General features: G+C 33.3%; 1 protein-coding gene across 16 annotated transcripts in view; it reads left to right on the top strand.

Moving 5' to 3' along the window:
• Positions 1–22,104, top strand: part of klar (klarsicht) — a 648,847-nt gene that overhangs the window by 544,307 nt on the left and 82,436 nt on the right. For 14 of the 16 annotated variants that reach the window (XM_073982967.1, XM_073982966.1, XM_073982965.1 and 11 more), the window contains 3 exons: positions 5,651–6,073; positions 10,241–11,701; positions 21,140–22,072. In XM_073982967.1, the coding sequence (XP_073839068.1) occupies positions 5,651–6,073; positions 10,241–11,701; positions 21,140–22,072 (2,817 nt within the window). The remainder of the gene's footprint in view (positions 1–5,650; positions 6,074–10,240; positions 11,702–21,139; positions 22,073–22,104) is intronic. The other 2 variants (XM_073982980.1, XM_073982981.1) reach the window with 1 other exon arrangement.

Genomic DNA, 22,104 nt, shown 5'->3' with positions numbered 1-22,104 from the left:
AAAACGATTCATTCGTCGCTCAGTTTGTGGCAGGAAAACCTTCGATTTCGAATATCGGCAATAATATATTCGAAATCGAAGGTTTTCCTGCCACAAACTGAGCGACGAATGAATCGTTTTCAATTCATTCTCGTGTGTCGTTCTCGAACAAAATATCCGCAAAACTATCGAGAAACATTGGAAAACGATATCGTTTTCGATAGCAATGCTGGGAGAGAACGAATGGTGCAAAAGTATGATTCGCTGTTTAGTGCTTGTGTATTCACATCATTTGCAAATGCAACGAATATGTAATAAATTTTATTAAAAGTAAGCAAGCTTATTTTATGGGATTTAATATTAAAAATATTACTGGGTTTCACCACAGTGTAATGGATTCCCATGACAGACAACGTCACAATTTTCAACGGTGGCTCCTTAGAGTAAGGTAATGTTGGAGAAATTTCCCAAGTATTTTAGCCATGAAAAACTTCTCTACAAGGGCGGGTCTTAAGGTACACCTTTCGGGCTCGGCGATGAGAAGTAGGTCCCATATCATTAAGGTAATATAAATAGTGGTGCACTCATTGATATAAGGGGAGTCCCCCTTGTCCTTTCTTCTGGCAGTTTTTTGGGCAATACAGTCAAAACAAATGCAATGAATATTCACTCAGCTCTTGCAGATCTCTGACATAGACAAATAAAAGTATTCACAACAAAAGCTTTCATTTTCTGTTCCTAACAGATGTCGCACAAATTGATGTTGGGTCTAGTCATTTGACTCACAGCTAACTGAAGCTAGTGAAAACAATTTATTGGTTTTTTTACAATTTGGTGACTATCTTTGTATTTTTTTCTACAAGTTAAATTAACATCCTATTCAATGAATAAGAACTTCATAAATGTTTATATTTTTATAAATTTTAGTTTGAGTAAAGAGAATTGCTTTTACTCAACCCGTAAACAGCTGTCTGCGACATCTATTGATTCAAATTTTTTCGAAGATAAAAGCTGAGAAACATTTGTAGTTTATACATTCATTAGTCTATGATCTCTGATATGTATAACCAACCACAACCGATTCGAATATAATTTGTATAATTTTTAAGAAAATGTTACTTTTTTGTATTAATTTTTAGAGTCATTATTGCTAAAAACACTAAAAAGACACACATGAGAACGAATACAAAACAAAAGACAATACAGTCAAAACAAAAACAATGAATATGCAATAAGAATGAATAAGCTCGTATACATCTCTGATGTGTAATCCGCAGTTGATTTTAATCGAATTTGTATACTTGTTGTATTTTTCCCTGTTTCCTCTCAATAACTTACTTTTATTCGAGGAATAGTAAGTAATTGAGAGGAGGAGATGAAGAATAGTTTTTCAGGTTTCATAACCTTCTTGAAAGAGTTTAGAAAAAAACTTCTTAGTCGCTCTTAAGGGATTTTGAAGCGGGGTATTCTCTTATGTAGCACATTGTCTTTGTTATCAATATTCAATTAATTTCGGATGAAAGCCTAATGTTATGCTACAAAAAGTATAAAATGAAGATGATTTGACCAAACTCGCAGTGATTTATAGATGGCGGTCTGCTATTGGTGGATATTTTACCGTTTTTTATATCTATCCTTAACGAATAAAATCCCACTTATCTGATATTAATCACCATTGATGATATTTTCAAAATTCAAAGCCCTACGAAGATGAATGCCTAATGGCTTACAGCAGAAACATAAAATAACAAAGATTTGCGTACTTAAACGTACCAAAACCAACTATAGATGGCGGTAATATATTTATAGCTTTGGTACCCTACTTGAATGTATGAAAACAAATACAGTTTGTGGTCCATGCTACAAAGCCACGAAATGATAAACATTTGACGAAACCTTTAGTCAAGAAACCCAGTAAAAAATGACAATCTTAGAATTAAAGAATTTTTTATAGATAACATTTTTTCGAACCTTCAATACATACATTTTTAGAAATTATCTACAAAATTTTTTATATGATTTTTTCATCTGAGATTTTACCTCTAAGGAATTATTTTGTTGAAAATATAGCATAGTTTTCTGATCCGACTCCCATTGTAGCTGGAAAACGAATAAACCGAAGCGAAAAGGAATTAAAAACTAATCGTTTTTTAGAAAATGATGACCTGTCAAAGTAAACAATTTAAATTTTAATAGATTTTTTTTCGTTGTAAAACCGTATTTGTTTAAATGAATCGTTTAAGGACTAGCTAATGTATATAATAATCCCACAAAAACATATGAAGATCCGATTGTCCGTTTTTGGGCTATAGTGGGTACCGCTTTCAGAAAAGCCATTTCGGGAATTTTTCCTTTCTAATGCTCATATCTCAGCGAATTTTGTCCGATCGACCCGACTTTTGCAACATATTCTTCTATTCTACCTGCACTTTTCAATGAACGAATAAAAATATAATTTTTTTCGAAATTTGCAAGCGGTCGTAATCCTTAAATGCCAAATTCAATATTTATTTGTGATCCAAATTCCAAGATCTAAATTTCAAATGTACTGTTCTGAATAACGAATCGTTTGGTTATATTATCGAAAATAGGACGTGGTCTATAACTTAATACCAAAGGAGCTGCACTAGGATTACCTCAAACATAATTGCCAATGATTTTTTTTTTTTTTTGCATAAAAATGTCGGGAATTTGTAACATTTGTGGCTATTTTCCATGGTTTTAGGTCAAACCATTTCGTTACATCAATTGTATTTCAACAATTTTAAATGTCATATACTGTCATGCTACAAAAAAGTATGAAATGTGAAAGATTTGACCAGTCTCTTAATCAAGTATAGAGGACGTTCAGTAATTGAAATATATTTTTGTAGATGTATGTGTGTATATGCGCATGTCGAAACAGAGCTTGCTTTGTACTGTGAAAGTCGAGCGCATTTATTAACATCACTTCATCGATATTCAATTAATTTAGTTTCATGAATTTCAGATAAACGCCTAATGATATGCTTCCAAAAGTTGAAATGAATGAGATTGGAACAAACTTCTTATATTCAAGTATAGATGGCGATATTCTGACACTGATCACAATTGATGATTTTTAAAATTCAAAAATATTGTTATTTCATCCCTTTGAGATGAACGCCTAATGCCATGTCATGCTATAAAAAGTACGAAATGTTAAAGATTTGACGAAACTCTTAATCAAGTATAGACGGCGATCAGCAATTGAACTATATTTTTGTAGATGTATGTTTTTGTATGTCAAAATAAAGACTGTACTTTGAAAATCAAGCGATTTTATTAACATCGATATTCAATCAATTTAATTTAATGAATTTCAGATAAACGCCTTATTATGTGCTAAATAAGTAAGATCCAATCTTACTTGTATTCAAGTATAGATGGCGCTTATCTGACACTGATCACTGATAAAGCCTAACGATGCGCTAAATAAGTAAGATAGGATCAAATTCCTTGTATTCAAGTATAGATGGCGCTTATCTGACACTGATCACCATTGATGATTTTCGAAATTCGAAGCTATAAACTCAAGACGTTCTGGATTTGGAGAGATAATTCTCAATTTGTTTGCAAAAAAATAGCGTGACCTGTATTTTGAAAGCTAACCGGCTTTTTCATTGATAATTTAAAATGAATGACCCCAGAAAATTAAGACTTTTTAATTTTTGCTAAGGATTCAATTATTAGGCATGTGTTTCTCTAGCCAAATTGTCAGAGTCAGCAACTCATACATAATGCAACATATCGATACCGGTCATAAAAATTCCGGCTGGTAACCTATCAGTACAATGTCTCTTCTTATGATCTTTCTGCAATGAAGAAAATAATATGCCCATTGCAGTTCAATAATGCAGTTCAATCACCATATCAAGTGCCCCCTGCATCTTTTTACATGATTCCAGTCATGATGTTTATAAGATGGAACAAAACTAGTAGTAATTCTTTTTGTTTCCTTAGCGCTTCTTTTGCTTGAGAGCATTGAACTTGATTAAAACACAACAACATTTGTTGCCGTTACTTGTAGGGATTTATAAACTGATTTGGGTTTGAATGGTAATTTGATGGTAATTTTTTGTTTGTCTTCTGATAGCCACGAGAGGATGTCGTATGGAGCAGACGATATAATGTCAATAAACCATAGTCGCTCATTTGTCTATTTGGTTCAGCACTTCAGGCTTTATGTTAATCATTTGACTTTTTTTCAAATATGCTAGACTTTGAATCCTGTTACTGCTCCTTTAGTTCCGTATTTGTTATCGACACATTAGTTCAATCGTTTACCTTGATCGTCTGTCTATATCGTACTTGGGCTATTTTAATTCAATCGATTAAAAATTCTGTAATGAAATTGATTATTTGTCAGTAGGTCAAACTGTCACACTTTGCAGGACTAGTTCAGTGGCTCTCTTCAGTGAATCATTCAATTGAACTACACCATTTTCACATGTAATTCGAAGAATTTCAGTTGTAATTTGATTACTTCATTTGAAACATTTCACTTGTAATTTGAGAATTCTAATTGAATTTCGAATTATTTCATTTGTAATTTGATAATTCCATTTGAAATTCGAATTACTTCATTTGTAATTAGCATTTTGTCATTTGTAATTTGACTTATTTCATTTTTAATTCGAATTTTTCCATTTGTAATTTAAATTATTCTATTTGTAAATCGATTTTTTTCGTTTCACATTTCAAATGAAAAAATTTCAAATTACAAATGGAAAACTTCGAATTACAAATGGAATAATTCGAATTAAAAATGAAAAAATTAAAATTACAAATGAAATAATTCGAATATTAAATGGAATTCTCAAATTACAAATGAAATAATTCGAAATTCAATTCGAATTCTCAAATTACAAGTGAAATGTTTCGAATTAGAACTGAAATTATTCGAATTACATGTGAAAATGGTGTAGTACGTTCTCGTACGTTCGCTTTTACAACCATAGCTAACCCACGACACGCTCGGTTTTTATTGGTAGAATACATGTGTTCTACTTTTGTGATGGAAAACGCTTTGGGTATACGGGCGTATTTAAGTATGTCTCTTAATAATAGCACCACAGATTCCAGATAATGCGTTGTTTTAGTCGCTTCCTACCGATATCGCCCGATTTGACATAATTAACTTTGTATTTAATTCAAATATGTATTTTTAATTTTAAATAATAATATTTTTTAATAATTTAGTAGGTCCTTTTCTTCACTTTTCTGAACTAGTTCAGCAGTTTTCTTCAGTGAATCGATTAATTAAACTATTACGTTCCCGTTCGTTCGCTTTTACAACCATACCTAGCCCACGACGGAACGTACAAAAAAATTCAACTTTCTACCACAACAACGCTTTCTTAGAGGCCGTATTACCCCATTACGATCGACGTATTTCGGTAATATTCAAAGAATACATGTGTACTACTTTTGTGGCGAAAAACGCTTTGAGTATACTGGCGTATTTAAGTATGGTTCTTAATAAAATCACTACACATTCAAGATAATGCGTTGTTTTAGTCACTTTATACCGATATCGCACGATTTTACATAATTAATTTTATATTTAATTCAAATATTTCATTTTAATTTAATATTTTTAAACAACAGTGATAATAATAATTTTTTCATAATTATTTTTTTTTAATTTCAGGACAATTTAACTAATGAAGATTTAGATAGTGACGATATAGATGATTCAATTGATGATACCACATCTGATGATAGTTTAGATGGTCACAATGATCACCGTGCAGCAATTGGTGGCGCCACAGAAGATGATTTAAATGATTTAGCTTCCGATTTGGAAAGTGACATAAGACATAACTCACTGTCATATAACGAAGATTTGCAACAACAGCAACAGCATCAACAACATTTAGACAATCGCAACGGCGAGGACATTAGTAATCAAACACAACATCATCCAAAACATCAACGTTCCAACACCAGTGACATCGATGAGGAAAAGCAAACATTAAACATTGTGTCTTCTCATCATAGTCAGCAGCGTAACAAACATCACCACCAGGTACATCTTCTTCAAAAGGCTTCTCGTGATTGTATTCAAACTAAGGTAAGATTTCGTAACCGAATGAACAAAACAACATTCGTTACATTTTGTTGTAACCCATATATTACATAGGAGCAATATTGTTGTTGCATTACAAAAAAACGACAAGCAGATCCTCCAAAATGTAATTTATTTATGTCTTTGTTGTTTTTTTCCTATTACCAAACTAAACTCCTCTAACTCCCACTCACTCTCTCCCTAACCACCTTAATCTATAACCAGCATAATTCCTATAAATATATTTGCAAATCGTATGTACATATATGTATGTTGTCTGTCCGTCCGTCCGTCTGTATGCCTGTCTATTTGGCAGTTACATTGATCATAGACAAAAACTAAATGCTGGCTGTCTATTTGCCGGGCTGCGCAATTGTACGAAATCTCCTCGTGAAAATCAGTAAGTAACCCCATGCGAGATGAGATGCAGCCATCCAACCAGCCAGCGAACAGAAAGAAGTCCCACAAATAATGGCAATGCATTAAAACTCTTTCAGATTGTCATTTATTTGGCGAATAGAGTTTTTTGGTGCTCGCGCTTATTTTGTTGTGAATTTTTGCATTTTGGTCTGAAAAACAAATTGTGTCATGCCTGGTGTTTTTGTTTTCGGTAACTTGCCTGTGCCGAAATTCTATTTAAGTTTTATCTGCCTGCCTCCAATAAACTTAAACACATAAAATGCATGCAAAAGTATTGTCAACGTTTTTTTCCTATGATTTGTACTTATTTGGATTGTAAGTCGATTTTTTTCTTTCAATTTTAACAAGAAATGATGTAATGTTGTTGTATTTGTTTGCCTTTTTTCCTACTAAAAACTAACCAAACAATTTTAAATAATAGGAAATTTGAATTTTAGAAGGGTTTTTGTGGGCCTCAAGAGTTGGCAACACTTGTTTGTCTATCGGCGTTTTTTGGTATGTTTTTTTCTCGTTTGCTAACGGTTATCCGATTGTTCCACATGTTTACCCCATGGTGCCCGTAAAACGTGGCATATGTTTATGTTGGTCTGTCTGTCCAGGCTGTTTGACACAGCAAAGAATTCAAATTTACAAATTGTCACGCGAATTGAAAAGGAAGGCACACAAAAAACATATAAATGTAATGGAAATAGGAACGTGAGCATGAAACAGAGTTGCCATAAATAAAATTAAATAGATTTTAGATTAATGGAAGTCATTGATTTAACAAATTATGAAAGAAAAAATGAATAATTGCCACCTAGCCATTGAAAGGTAAGAGCGTTATATTTTCTTCAATATATTGAGTCACAAGTTGTGACTCACAATTTCGCTTGACCCATCTTTTTGTATTCCACGTAAGTATGAGAATGTAAACTGAAGAAGCTTCTCGATAACCCATTGAAATTTATCATTAGCATCGCAGGTATTCGGACTTATCTGCTCTTGGAGAAGACCACATGGTATTCTATTCAGAATACATAAGACGGTCTCATATGGACCTTCTCGAAGAAGACATCAGGTCTTATTGAAAACTACAAGATATTCTTATAGAAAATCTCAGAAAAATAAAAGATCATCCTAAAGGAGGCATCAGGGTGAAGATCACAGAAGATCTTCTTATAGAAGACATCAGGGTCTTATTATAGAAGACATCAGGGTCTTATTATGGAAGACCTCAGGGTCTTATTATGGAAGATCTCAGGATATTCTTATAGAAGACCTTAGAGTCTTCTTATAGAGGACCTAAGGTCTTCATATAGAAGACTTCAGGGTCTTTTAATATATTACCTCGGGGTCTTGTCATAGAAGACCTCAGGATTTTCTTATAGAATGCCACAATATCTTCTTATGGAAGCCGTCAGGGTCTTCTTATAGAAGACGTCAGGGCCTTCTTATTGAAGACCTCAGAATCTTCTATAGAAGACGTCTGGGCTTCATATAGAAGACCTCAGGATTTTCTTATTTTCTTCTCGGCCTTCTCATAGAAGTACTCAGGGTATTCTTATTGAAGACCTCATGGTCTTCATACAGAAGACCTCAGTATCTTCATACAGGGGCTTCATATAGAAGACTTTAGGGTCTTCATATAGAAGACCTCAGGATCTTCTTATAGAAGACCGCAGTTCTTCTTATAGGGGACCTAATGGTCTTCACATAGAATCCACGGGATTTTCTTATAGAAAACCAGGGTCTTCTTATAGCAGACCTCAGGATCTTCTATTAGAAGACCTAAGGGTCTTCTCTTAAAAGACCTCAGCATCTTCTTATAGAAGACCTAAAGGTCTTCATGTAGAATTCCTCAGGGTCTTTATAAAGAAGACCTCAGGGTTTTCATATAGAAGACCTCAGGGTCTTCTCATAGAAGAACTCAGGATATTCTTATTGAAGACCTCAGGGTCTTCATACAGAAGACCTCAGTATCTTCATATAGGGGCTTCATATAGAAGACTTTTGGGTCTTCATATAGAAGACCTCAGTAGTTTCTATTTTTTTATAAAGAACCTCAGGATTTTCTTATAGAAGACTTCAGGATATTATTATAGAAGACTTAAGGGTCTTCTTATAAAAGACCTCAGGGTCTTGATATAGAAGACTTTAGGGTCTTCATATAGAAGACCTCAGGATCTTCTTTTAGGAAGCCGTAGGGTCTTCATATAGAAGACCGTAGGGCATTTCTTTATAAAAGACCTCATGGCCTTCTTAAAGAAGACTTCTTGATCTTCTTATATAACACCGCAGGAGGTTCTTTAAGAAGACCTCAGAGACTTCTTATAGAATACCATAGGATTTTTTATAAAAACCACAAGGTCCTCTTATAGAGGACCAGAAGGTCCTTTTATAGAAGGCCACAAGGTCTTCTTACATGAGACGTCAGGGTCTTATTTTAGAAGACCTCAGGGGCTTCTTAAAGAAAACCTCTTATAGAAAACCACAAAAACTTATAATAGACCACAAAGTCTTCTTATAGAAGATCAGAATTCCTTCTTAAAGAAGATCACGAGTTCTTCTTATAGAAAACTTAAGGGACTTCTTATTTAAGACCTCAGGGTCTTTTATTTTTAGACCTCAGGGTCTTCTTATAAGGGTTTTCATATAGAAGACCTCAGAGTCTTCTGATAGAAGACCTCAGGGTCTCCTTGTAGAAGACCTCAGGGTCTTTTTATAGAAAACATCGGAGACTTCTTATAGAAGATCTCAGGGTCTTCTTATAGAAGATTTCAAGTTCTTCTGATAAAAGACTTTGGTTCTTGCTATAGAAGACCTCAAGGTCTTCTTAGAAAAAAATCACAAGGTCTTCTTATAGAAGAGCACAAGGTCTTATAAATTACCAAAAGGTCTTCTTTTGAAATGTTATAAGGGCATCCTAGAGAAGACAATGAGGCACGGTTAGACCACAAGGTTTTATTTATAGAAAACCTTCGGTCTGCTTTTACAATATCATGTCTCTTCTCATAGAATGCTTTCGATCTTTTTAAAGAATATCCTCGGTCTTCTTATATAAACCATCGGTTTCCCTCTAGCAGACCTTTGTTCTTCAGACACATAAACCTAGACCTTAAATTGGAAATGGTCTTCTCATAAAACTCTACATGGTCTGCTAATGGAATTTCCCTAGGAACGTGGTTCTAGTCTCTCTATCCGATAGTTGTCAGCTTGTTTTATAATCATTCGACAGACCTTCAAATTTAAAAAAAAAAAAAACTGCAATGAAATCTTCTGATATGGGTTCTCATACAAGAATTTTGTTGAATACATTTACAATGCTTCAGGTCTTTAGTAACTCAAATCCCGCAGAACCAACAGAAGAACCACAAGGACTAATAAGCCACACATAGCAATAACTAAAATGAAGAACGTTCTGAAAAATCTTTCATCAAGCTAATTAGGCGTTCACTCGGGTGGAAGCATCATAGACCAGCCGCAATGTCTTCGAAACTGGCCCCAAACTAAGAACTATTTATTCTTTGAATTTTTCGTGGTTCAATTGTTCTTTCAAAGCAACTCTGTTTCATACCTTCTTGATAGGACTATAAGCAAATATAATACATCTCTACCCTGTCACATCCTTTTCGCCCCGTATAAACACATTCATTTATTTATTTTCTGTATTCACATCCACACAATTTCTTTACCGTACTTTATTCTCTTATAACTTATTTGCAACACAAAAATCAAAATATATATCTCTCCAATCCAAAAAATATTATTTAGCTTGATTTTGAAGACGAAGGTGACGACGAAGAAGAAGAGGAAGAAGATAACAACGTCAATGATGACGATGATGATGAAGAATATCTTGATACTGATATAGATGAAATCGATTGTCCTCAACAACAGCCACAACAACAGCGTAAACAACGCGGTTATACCAAACTTCTAGTCACCTTTGACCGTTCCACAGGTGGACGTTCATCTGCAGCTGGCGGCAATAATAGCAAATTTAAAACTAATTTAACTTTAAGTGATTTTGAAGCCGATTCCGAAAGTTCCGATTTAGAGACCATACAACAGCGTATACGTAATCAACGTGGCGCGTTTACCGTTGGTGGTGGCAAGGGATTGTTAACAACGACCTATAAATACCTCATTGCAAACGGTAGTTTTTCACCAAATCAGGCAAAACGCTACAACGCTTTTAGCAACAATAATCATCATACGAAGACAACAACAACGTCAGTAGCACCAGCCACAAAGGTAGCTACTTCTTCGGTTAGTGGAGCTAATGTTAGTTGCTCGCTTGATACTGCGGCCAATGAGGTGGTGGTAGAGGAGCCGGCAATTGAAAATAATACTACTGAACTAGAAAGTTGTGAAATAAATGACATGCAAACTAAGGCAACGGCAGCGGATTTATTGGTGAATGCAAAAATGGTGGCTAATGATCATTTGCATCTGCCGTCGCAGCAACAACAACTGAAAGTTTTGCACCAACAGCAGCTACACAATCACCAGAGATTAACCCTTATGGCAATTACACAAAATGGCATGACGACGGCGACGACAACAGGTTCAACAGCGAACTCCTCTGGCTCGTTATCGTCGTCCTCTTCGTCTGGTGCCTTGTCCGGTTGTTCAATAAACGGTAGCAACAGCAATTCAAGTTCTACCAGCGGCATTATCGACAATCATACCATGCAACACAAGTTATCATCATCGTCATCAACGGCCAGCGACAACAATCAACAGCAACACCATCAGCAGAACAATCTTGCTAATGGTGTTGGTGTCGGTGCCGGTGGTATCGTTGGTCTTGGTGGCATTGGTGGAAATTCTGGTCTAACCATGAAGCAGAAAAACATTGCCATTATCTCGCCCAATAACAGTCACAATGGCACAAAAGCGTCTCATCATCATCATCCTCATCAACACCCCAACAAGCTGAACAACAAAAAATCGCCTACAGTGTTGCGCAAACACTATGAACACCATCATGCCGCCGATATTTCAAAATTCAATCGCTCAAATCGCAAATCGAAAAATTGTGCCATTTTCTATTTTAAGCATTTGGACACCGACAACGAGACCAACTACAGCAACAGCCAGTGTGGTGATGATGTCCATGATGTTGTTGGTGGTAGTGGCGGAGATGGCGATATTAACAACGTTAACGATGGTCGTCGTCATCATCGTGGAACACTCTCATCATCGGCCGCCTCCTCACACGCAAGTGATGTAAGTAATCTGTTGAAGCAGAAGAAGAGCACTGTGAGAAACATTGCAAAAAAAGAAAACTTTACATCCGCAATCAACTCAGTAACGGCGTCCATACATTGTTTCCTACTTTAAGTTAGTGGTGGTGGTGAAGGTGGTGGTATTGGTTGTACAATTGTTAGTGATGGTAATGTGTGATATTGTTTTGTTAATTTTTGTCGTTGTGTACAGTCCTTCGTTTTTGTATTGGGAAGGACTTAAAGTGAAAAATGTCTTCCAGATATTTGAAGTTTTTTAACTGTTCCATTAAATGTTTCTCCATCGGCCTACTAACGTTGAACGACTCTCTAAAAACCAGCCCGCTCAAAGCGTCATTCTTACACTTTTTTATCTGAAATAAGTGGGTATTTATCTTCAATCGGACTGTGTCTTCAAACGTGGACTTTTGTTGGCAGTTTTTCTTTTTTATGTTAAAGTTTACTGGAAGATACAGTGATTTCCACATACGGACATTTCTAAATCGATTTTTAAATCGACAGTTACAGTGTGTCGATGGTGGATCGTATTAAAATTTTGTGAAGATCTCAAGGTGATTCCAACGACGAGCCGAAACAAACGGTAATGAAGGACTTAAGGCTTCGGTACATAATGCCATGGAATTCTGCTTTGAGTCAGCTTAAATTTTTTTTTTAAAAAATCTACTTTCTTTAAAAATTCAGGCCCGTGAAAAATATTTTTTTGAAAAATCTACTTCATTAAAATATATATTTTAAAAAATCTATGTCCTTAAAATTATTTTTTAAAGAATCTACGTAATTAAAAAATCCAGTGAAAAATATTTTTTGAAAAATCTACGTCCTTAGAAAATATGTTTTAAAAAATCTACGTCTTTAAAAATAGGTTTTAAAAAATCTACGTCCTTAAAAAATACAGGCATGTGAAAAAATATTTTTTTAAAAAATCTACGTCCTTAAAACATATATTTAAAAAACTGCGTCCTTAATTTTTTTTTTAAGTCCAGGCCCATGAACAAATATTTTTTTAAGAAATCCAAGTCCTTAAAAATATTTTTTTAAGAAATCCAAGTCCTTAAAAATATTTTTTTTTAAAATACTAGTCCTTAAAAATATTTTTTAAAAAATCCACGTCTTAAATTTTTTTTTAAAAATCCACATTCTTAATAATAATTTTTAAAAAGTTCACGTCGTTAAAAAATAATTTTTAAAAAGTTCACGTCGTTAAAAAATATTTTTTGAAAAATTCACGTCCTTAAAAAATACTGTTTAAAAAGACCACGTCCTTGAAAAAATATTTTTTAAAAATCCACGTCCTTGGAAAAACATTTTTAAAAGATCCACGTCCTTGGAAAAACATTTTTAAAAGATCCACGTCCTTGGAAAAACATTTTTAAAAGATCCACGTCATTAAAAAAAAAAATAAAAAATCCACGTCCTTAAAATTTTTTAACTATCCAGGTCTGTGAAAAAATATTTAAAGAAAAAATCCACGTATTTAAAAATATTTTTAAAAAATCCACGTCCTTAAAAATATTTGTTAAAAAATTCACGTCCTTATATTTTTTTGAACAATCCTCCATCCTTAAAAATATTTTTTAAAAAGTCCGGTGAAAAAATATTTTTAAAAAAATCCACGTCCTTAAAAATATTTTTTAAAAAATCCATATCCTTAATTTTTTTTGTGAAAAATCCACATCCTTAAAAATATTTTTTAAACAGTCCACGTCCTTAATTTTTTTTAAATCCACATTCTTAAAAATATTTTTTAAAAAGTCCAGTAAAAAATATTTTTAAAAAAACCAAGTATTTAAAAATATTTCTTAAAAAATGCACCTCCTTAAAATTATTTTTTAAAAAAGTCACGTCCTTATTTTTTTGTTTCTTGAACAATCCCCGTCCTTATTTTTTTGTTTCTTGAACAATCCTCGTCCTTAAAAAATATTTTTTAAAAAAAGGCCCGTCCTTAAAAACTGCATTTTGAAAAATCTACGACCTTGAAAAATATTTTTTTAAAAATCCACGTCCTTGAAAAAATATTTTTAAAAGATCCACGTCCTTGATAAAAATATTTTTTTAAAAAGGCCACGTCTTGGTAGAATGCTTAAAAAATATTTCTTAAAAAGGCCATGTCTTGGTGGAATGCTTGAAAAAATTTAAATTCCCTGTGTTGGTGGAATGCTTGAAAAAATATGTTTTTTTTTTTTTAATTCCACGTCTTGGTGGAACGCTTGAAAAAACATTTTTTTAAATCCACGTCTTGGTAAAATGCTTGAAAAGATATTATTTTAAAATCCACGTATTGGTGGTTTTAACAGATTGATTTTCGACGCCTGGCTTTCTTGCCTGAATAAATAAAGTCTAGCCAATTTCTAACTATTCATTTTTATTATGCCGAAAATTAAGCAGAGAAGCTAGGCAGGCAGGTGAGGCTTCTTATGTACCGAGGCCTTGACTGAAGTCTACATACAGAAATTTTATCCTTATGATGGAATATACGTTGAATATACGTTATAGCGGACGCCATAGGTTCCAAAAAAACTGAAATATTCAAATAGTAATAAATACCTAGACTTTGATAATAAACTAGATATAGCTACAACAACAATGTACCCTCTGGAAAACGTTCCTTAATAAGATTCTTAAGGTAGGATTAAACAACTTTTTGCAGTCAAAAGACTAAAATTCGTTGTCGACTTTTGTCTAGAGGGAAAATCGCATAATCGATTATCTTGTGATCGATTTTCGAGTTTGCCCATAGATTGTTGACTTGGCGGTTTTGGAGGTTTTACAGTTTCAAAAGAAAACTCGACAATCGGCGAATAATAATTTTGCTGCGGTTATGAAAAAGTCGAAAGTCGAGTTCTAGGACAACAGAAATAATCGCCAGACGGAAAAATGGCATTTTTAGTTTTAGACCAAAATCGAAAAGTCGAAAAATCGATTACTGCTGTATCTAAATAAGGAAATTTCCGATATTTTTAATGCATTGTTGAATCGAAACGATCACATTCTTAAACCAAAATATTGAGGCAGATACTGCTACGACCACAACAATACCCTCAAATTGAATATACGTAAATGACGGGCTCCACCTATCTGTGATATCACTCAGAAGGGTAATTGTCTTAGAAAGATACATTGGAAGGTACGCTTTTAGGTGCCAACAACTACGGAATATTTAAATAGTAAAAAATACCTAGATATAGCAGCCGGTACTACTACATCAATAACTATACACTCATTATATACGTTATTAGAAAACGCCACATATCTGTGATATTAGGCAGAAAGGTTATAGATACCAAATAACTACAGAATATTAAAATATTTCTTACAAATACCACGACCTAGAGATTAAAGCAGATATTGCTACAACAATATCAATACCTTATAAATTGAATATACATTTCAACGAACGCCACATATCTACGATTTGTGGCAAAAGGATGAGTTGAAGTACATACTTTTAGGCGCCAAAAATAGCAGACTATTTTAATAACAATAAGTAGCGTTCTATTGAAGAATGGTCAATGTTTTTTAGCTTCGAGTACGCAGTTTAGAAATGTTTAATATTTTTTTCTGGTACAAGAAGATGACAATATTTAAAACGTTAGTAGAAAAATGTTCTTTTCACAAAAAATATCTAAACAAAATCTTCATTATCCACGAAATTTCGTTAATCGTCATTTTACTTAAGACTTGTATACATATTACCCACCACCCTATTATATGGTACAATGTATGTTGACGTTAGTTATTTTTTTTTTTGTCTTCCTTATTTCCCGTTTTTTTGGGCCGGTCGTTTGGTTATGGGGCTAAATCTTAAGTCATACATTGATATTTTTCCATATACATATAAATAATATATTTACCTCTCATCATATCTGTCCTCACATCTATATCCCTGTGGCATTGTCTCTCTCGTTGTTGGCAATGCTGTGCCGATGTTCATTCAGTTTGGTGTGTGGATCCGCCAAATTTTGGTGTGTCCCTGCCGTTTTGGGGCTATGTGACACTGAAATGATGACGCATATGCTCCATATTTTATCATTCATCTGTTGATTTTTTTGTCTTCGTCGTACGACGAGGACGTTGTAGTTGTGTGTTTTACATTCAGTTTTTTATTTAAGTTTTTTACGTTGTCGTCATCATCATCACGATCATTGTTATTATTATATCAGTATCATTGTGTACTGTTGTGGTGTGGTATTGGTTTAGTTTGTATTTCCTGGTTTTGTGGTAAGATTCATCACCCGGTACCTGGTTGTGGAACATTCGCATTTTGTCATATAATTTGTTTGTTTCTTTTTGTCGTATTTTCTTCTTATTGGGGCTCCGATTAGCTTTTTTTATTCATGCCCCTAGAAAAATAAATATTTCATTCATTCATTTGTCTGAAATGTGGTTGGTGTTGGTTTGGCTTCTTTAGCCAATATTTCTGCTCTTCGGGTTTCCTCCTGTGGCAATTGTCGGTTATTATTTGTTTATTTTATCTCTCTAATCTTATTGGGTATTTGTGTAACAATTTTTTTCTTAGTAATTTTTTGTTTTTTTATAATAATGGGTTATTATTTTCTATTTTGTGTTTGATGTTGCATGATATTGATTTTTATAATTTATTAACATAATTTTATTGTGATGTATGTATATTTTTGAATATTGTTGTAAGCCATAATTTGATTTACTAACCTAACAAGAAATACTTACAAACACTAATTGCTAATATTAACATTTTACGCCCTAAAGGCCAATTCAATGAACTCTTCTGCAATATTTAAGGACAAATGTATTTAAAACATCTACCATACTAGCGCATAGATCAGGAATGAATTTGGTGATTTTAATCATATTTTAGAAGAATAATAGTTATGGTACTTTTACCATACCAGCTCATAGATATGATATGGTAACTATATGGAGCGAAGTTTGGCGCCTTCAAACATAGTATTGTGCCAGACATAATAATATTTTAGTTTGATCCAAACATATCTCAATATAGTTACAATGACTATCAATCTTTTAGAACTATTTTTGTCAGCTTCAGAAGATAGCATATTATTTTAGTATAAATTTAATTAAACAGGTTATATTTAAACCATATAATAAATCTTTGTTAGTGATGGCCTAATCCCATACAATTGAAGTAGTATTATTGTATTGACTATTCTAGATATTGCAAATATTTTCAAGTCAGTTCCCTACTTGGCCTCTCTTCTTCCCCCTTTCGTGAAGCTACAACTCCTCTCTAGGCTTTAAATGTCAAAACTCAACTTCTAAACTTCAAATCAATTTAAATAACCCCACCCATTTAATAGTTTAAAATTAATTATAAATTATGTTATTTCTTTCTTCGAAAACATCAACAAAATTCTCCAATTTAATTATCTTTTTTTCTCTCGCTCGCAAAAAAATAATTAAAAATTTATACAACATTAAACCGTTGAAATACCAAAGATATTTGATTTGAAAACCAAAAGTTAAACATTGTTAACCATTAAATTAATTGGCAATTATCAATTTTAATAAAAATTCATATATAATGATTTTTAGTGGTTGTTGTTAAAAGTTAATGGTTAGGCGAATTGAAATTCACAATCGAAGATCGTATGAAAGAAATATATTCACAACTGTTTAAATGAATTTTTTTTTGTTGAATGATTGCCATCTCACGATGATGGTGAGTGAATGTCGAGTTTTTTTATTTAAAGAAATGAAAGAAAAACTAACTAAAAATCTCATCAAATTGCGTGAATGCCTGCCTTGCATGGTTCAAGACTGGTCATCTTTGGTCATTCATTTGTCTTTTCCTTCGATTGCAATGAAATGTAATTAATCATAGGCGAATGCCAAGAGTGATGGCATCTTGGAAGATGCCGCCGCATTAAGATAAAGAAGTAGGCTTAGAAAACACAGTTTTTGTATTTAAAAGTTTTTTTTTTCTCTGCCAATGTCAAATTCTCATGGTCATGTTATGGACATTTAAACAATGGGAAATATTTGCGGAAAATTTGTTGAAAAAATATAAAATTTTATTAATAAAATTTTTTAATTTTATGGAAGGAAATTGAAAAGAAATTTCATTCATATAATCTAATTTTTTATAAGGCGAGGATTGACGAATTTTCAACTGCTGCACCAATACTACTCAATTAACTCTAGAGTCACTCCTTGTGGTCACATTCAGCGGAAACGGCCATGTTCCTTGAATCAGATACTACTAAAACAACAATAATACTCTCGATATTGAATCTATGTTATAACGAACGCCATCTATTTGTGAAATTACACAGAAGGGTAGTTGTCTTAGAAGGACAAATTGAAGTGCATACTTTTAGGTTCCTACACAGAATATTTAATAATGATAAATACCATACTACCGAAGAAGAGTATATTTTCTTTCTTGCAGTGAATACTCCATTTCGAAATTTTCAATTTTATGTAATCACTTTGAGAAAACTTCTATAAATTTATGGGATGGGAACAATTAATTAAAAACTTTCATAAATAATGGCCTTCGTCCTAAAAAGACAATAATAAATAAAAAACTTCACAGCAGAGCCAGGCTGCCCCGGCTGAGGTTTGAACCTGGGTCCTCTCCAACAAACAGACAATGTTCTCGAGATCTCAGCGTTCTAAGCCACTGCCAATGTATCATAACAACAAACTAGTCGACATGATATCCAAAAACTGCAAAAACTGAAGGCATTAAAATTCATGAAGGAAACCCCCTTTGATTGTATATGTGTATGTATTGAGAAAATGATTCCTAGACAAGACACTAGGGTGACTTGATAAAGAAAAAGACTTCAATAAATACTTCATAATTACAAAATTGTAAAAATGTTTGTATAAATAGAAGTTATCAAAATCAGCCTTTGTCTTCTAGCCATTAGCATTCAAATACGCCTGATGAGCCTGGCTTAAAACCACCAGGCGAAACGATCGTAGCGTAATGGTTGAGTGTGTGGTATTTCGCCAGAATTCATTTTTCAATACAAGAAAACTCCTTAGGCCATGTTAGCTCGATTAATCCAATTAATTAAAAACTTTCATATTAGGAAAGTTTGTTGATAAAATATATATATTTTTATTAATTAAAATTTCCAATTCTATGCTATGATTTTGAGAAAAATTTCATTAAGTATAGATATAGAATTTCATATTTCATTGGGCATTATCAATCAACGAACTCCAGAGGGCTTGTGATCACAGCCAGTAGAAGCGGTCGTATTCCATATACATTGAAGCAGATACTGCTGTAACAACAATTAAACCCTTGATATTGAATATATGTTATAACGAACGCCATCTATATGTGATATTACACAAAACGGTTGTTGCCTTAGATAAATAAATTTAATGGAAACAATTGAATACTCTATCAGCTAATGGAAAATTTTGACATTTTTATAACAGAAGGGGAAGTCCTTGCTTCCCGAGATAAGGTCCTTTAAAATTCCGAAAATTCCCTTGCTATTTTTGAACGGATAATGATGATATGGATACCATTGTAAATCTTATGAAATATACTATCAAATACATACATAACAATGTATCTGTTAATAGCCGGCATTCGGAGGAAGATTTAAGACTTTCTCCTATATATAGATGGTGCAAATCTCGGGTTGCGGGAACAACCTATTCCTTTAAACTGTAATTTGTTTCCAAGCAGGGGGCATTTGGCCAGAGATTTAAGACTTTTTCCTATGGACAGGTGCAAATCTCGGGTACTTGAACAACCTTTTCTTTTAAACTGTAAATTTTCTGAATTTCAGAGGCCTGTATCTCGGGAAATATGGGGTTTCCCACAAAAAAACTGTATACTTATTTTAATCAGGATCAAAAACCTCTTCCTGTGGTAAAAATATCAGAAGATATAGAATATTGAAATAGTAATAAATATCTAGACCAAGAGATTAAATCATGTACTGCTACGACAATAAGACCATTGATATTGAATGTAATTTAAACGAACGCCATCTATGTGTGATCGCTATTTTACAAAGAAGGGTTATAGTCCTAGAATGATTAAATTATGTGAATACTTTTAGGTGTCTACACAAAATATTTCAATAATAAATACCGTACTAACGAAGAAGAATTTAGATCTTGATTTTGAAGGGGTAATGGACACTTATTGAGAACAAAAAAAAATTATGAATTTTTAGAAGAAATCTACCAAACTTTTTTAGATGTTCTTCTCATTTGATAGGGAACATAATGAGCTACTTTCGGTTTTTTTGTTTTTCTACAAATGGCCGCATATAAAGACCTATTTTACTAAAGCAGTCTGCCGTGCCCACTGTGGCTCGAAAACAAATAAACCGATCAGTATATGTTTTTTTGGGATCATTAAGAACTTAGTAATCTTGTCTTTAATCGAAACGGAATTAAAAAATATCCATTTTCAAAAAAGATGAACTGTCAAAATTAAATTTTAACTAAAAAATTTGATAGTTTTTTCGCCATAAATCCGTCAAATTTATTTTTAAAAAAGCGAGAGACGCTTATGAACAAGCTTTTTATCTGTATAATAATCCCACAAAAATATATGAAGGTTGAATAATCGTTTTCGAGCTACAGAGGGCACCGAAAAAGATATATTAGGAGAAAACCCCGTTTAAAACTTAGAACGATAAAATAAAGTGCATACTTTTAGGTACAAAACTACAGAATATTTAAATAATAAATACTGTACTACAGCTGGGTTTCCAAAGTATCAACAAGAAGAATTTTAATAGAATGTGAAGAATGAAGAGGATGAAAATTTTTTTCGGTTTCTAAATGCGTAGAAAACCTTCTCTACAAAATATCTTCGAGGTAGACCCGCGACTTGGTGCAGTACTCAAAAAAGAAAACTGTCAGATTTATAATATTTTCCTTTAGTTAGAATTGGGTATAAGTTTGAGAGTCGAAATAGTACCCAAAATCTGCAAATTTATCCCAAATCTACTTAAATACTTAACCCATAGTGCAATGTCCATTTGTAAGTAATGTCATGGTTCTTCTTGTATTTTTTTTATTTTACAAAACATGGCGTTTGTGGTGTATGGTGGTTTTAAAGATAAACGTTTTTGCCCATTGGCTGTTATTTCTATTTGTCTAAGATTTTACATTAAAATTCATGTATGTGTGTGTGTGGTTACGACTGTTCAGCGTTCTTTGATGAGGTTGCATTTTCTAGATGCAATTTTTTATTGTTGCCAGAACTAATTAAATTTCAATGCTTTTTTTTACTAAAACCAAAACTGAATCTTGTGTTGTATTTTATTTTGTTAATACTCTCATACATACATATATACAAACAAAACATTACATAGCTTACTCATATTCACTGTCATTTTACTCTCATCTATTGCTTACTTCTCATATTTTGTCTATCTATCTTTTTTTAATTTATTTATTTTTTATTAAATTTCATCTATTCCCTTTGGATCATTAGCTTCTAAAATCGGCTGAAGTCTCTTCCGATGACGAGGGTTGGCTATACACTGCCGCATCGCAACAACAGCAACAACACCAGCCAAGATCCGTTGATGTTGTTGATATTGAAAGTTTGAATTCCAATCATATTTCTCGTGGTATTTCAGCGGTATCCTCTGAATTGTATAGCTACGATCATTTGGCCATTTCCAACAACGCCGCTGCTGCTCCTGGCAGTATACAATCCAGTACCGTATCATCTTCAACATCCGCGGCCATTGTGGCAGCCACTGTTGCCGCTTCTCTAGGTGCTACCATATATGGTGACGGTGATTCCGATAAAGAAAATAAGGAGGCTGTATGTGCCACAACAACAACTACAACAAATTTAACAACCATACATTTACAAACATCGGCGGCTGCAACGACAACAGTTCATGATACGGACGTGATTGTCAACGCCACAACAACAATAACAACAGAACCTAATAACTCTGCTGTCAAAGAGTCTTCATCGGGTAGTTCTTCCAGCAGTTCGATTACCAGTAGTTCTTGTTCATCGAATGATATGTTGACGGAAGCTACCACAACAACAACAACTGGAGTCTCAATCAAAACAAGTGCCACAAAAATTCGTTCCAAGTATCATCAACGCCAAGAAATGGAATTACAAATCAATAATAATCATGGCAATGACCACCATCAATATAACAATAATAACAACAATAACAACAACGGCAAATCGCCAACATCAACATCAATGCAACATATTGTCAGCAATAGCAACAACAACAATAATTGTGTCAGCACAAATTCTCGCCACAAAACATTCAACAGCAACAACAACACCACTGCCTTGTCAGCGGCTGCATCATCTTCAACAGCCTCTCAGCAGCAGCATAACAGAAATTCTTCATTTTCCGATGATGCTGTCAATGGAAATCTGGAAAAGGTAAGTCGAAGAAGAAGAAAATAATCAAAAGA

Source organism: Musca autumnalis, unplaced genomic scaffold (assembly GCF_047663935.1).
Source record: "Musca autumnalis isolate F117 unplaced genomic scaffold, ASM4766393v1 scaffold_4, whole genome shotgun sequence".
In the NCBI taxonomy this organism is placed as follows: Eukaryota; Metazoa; Arthropoda; class Insecta; order Diptera; family Muscidae; genus Musca; species Musca autumnalis.
Note: the sequence above shows the minus strand (reverse complement) of the source record. Positions and strands in the feature narration are given on the sequence as shown.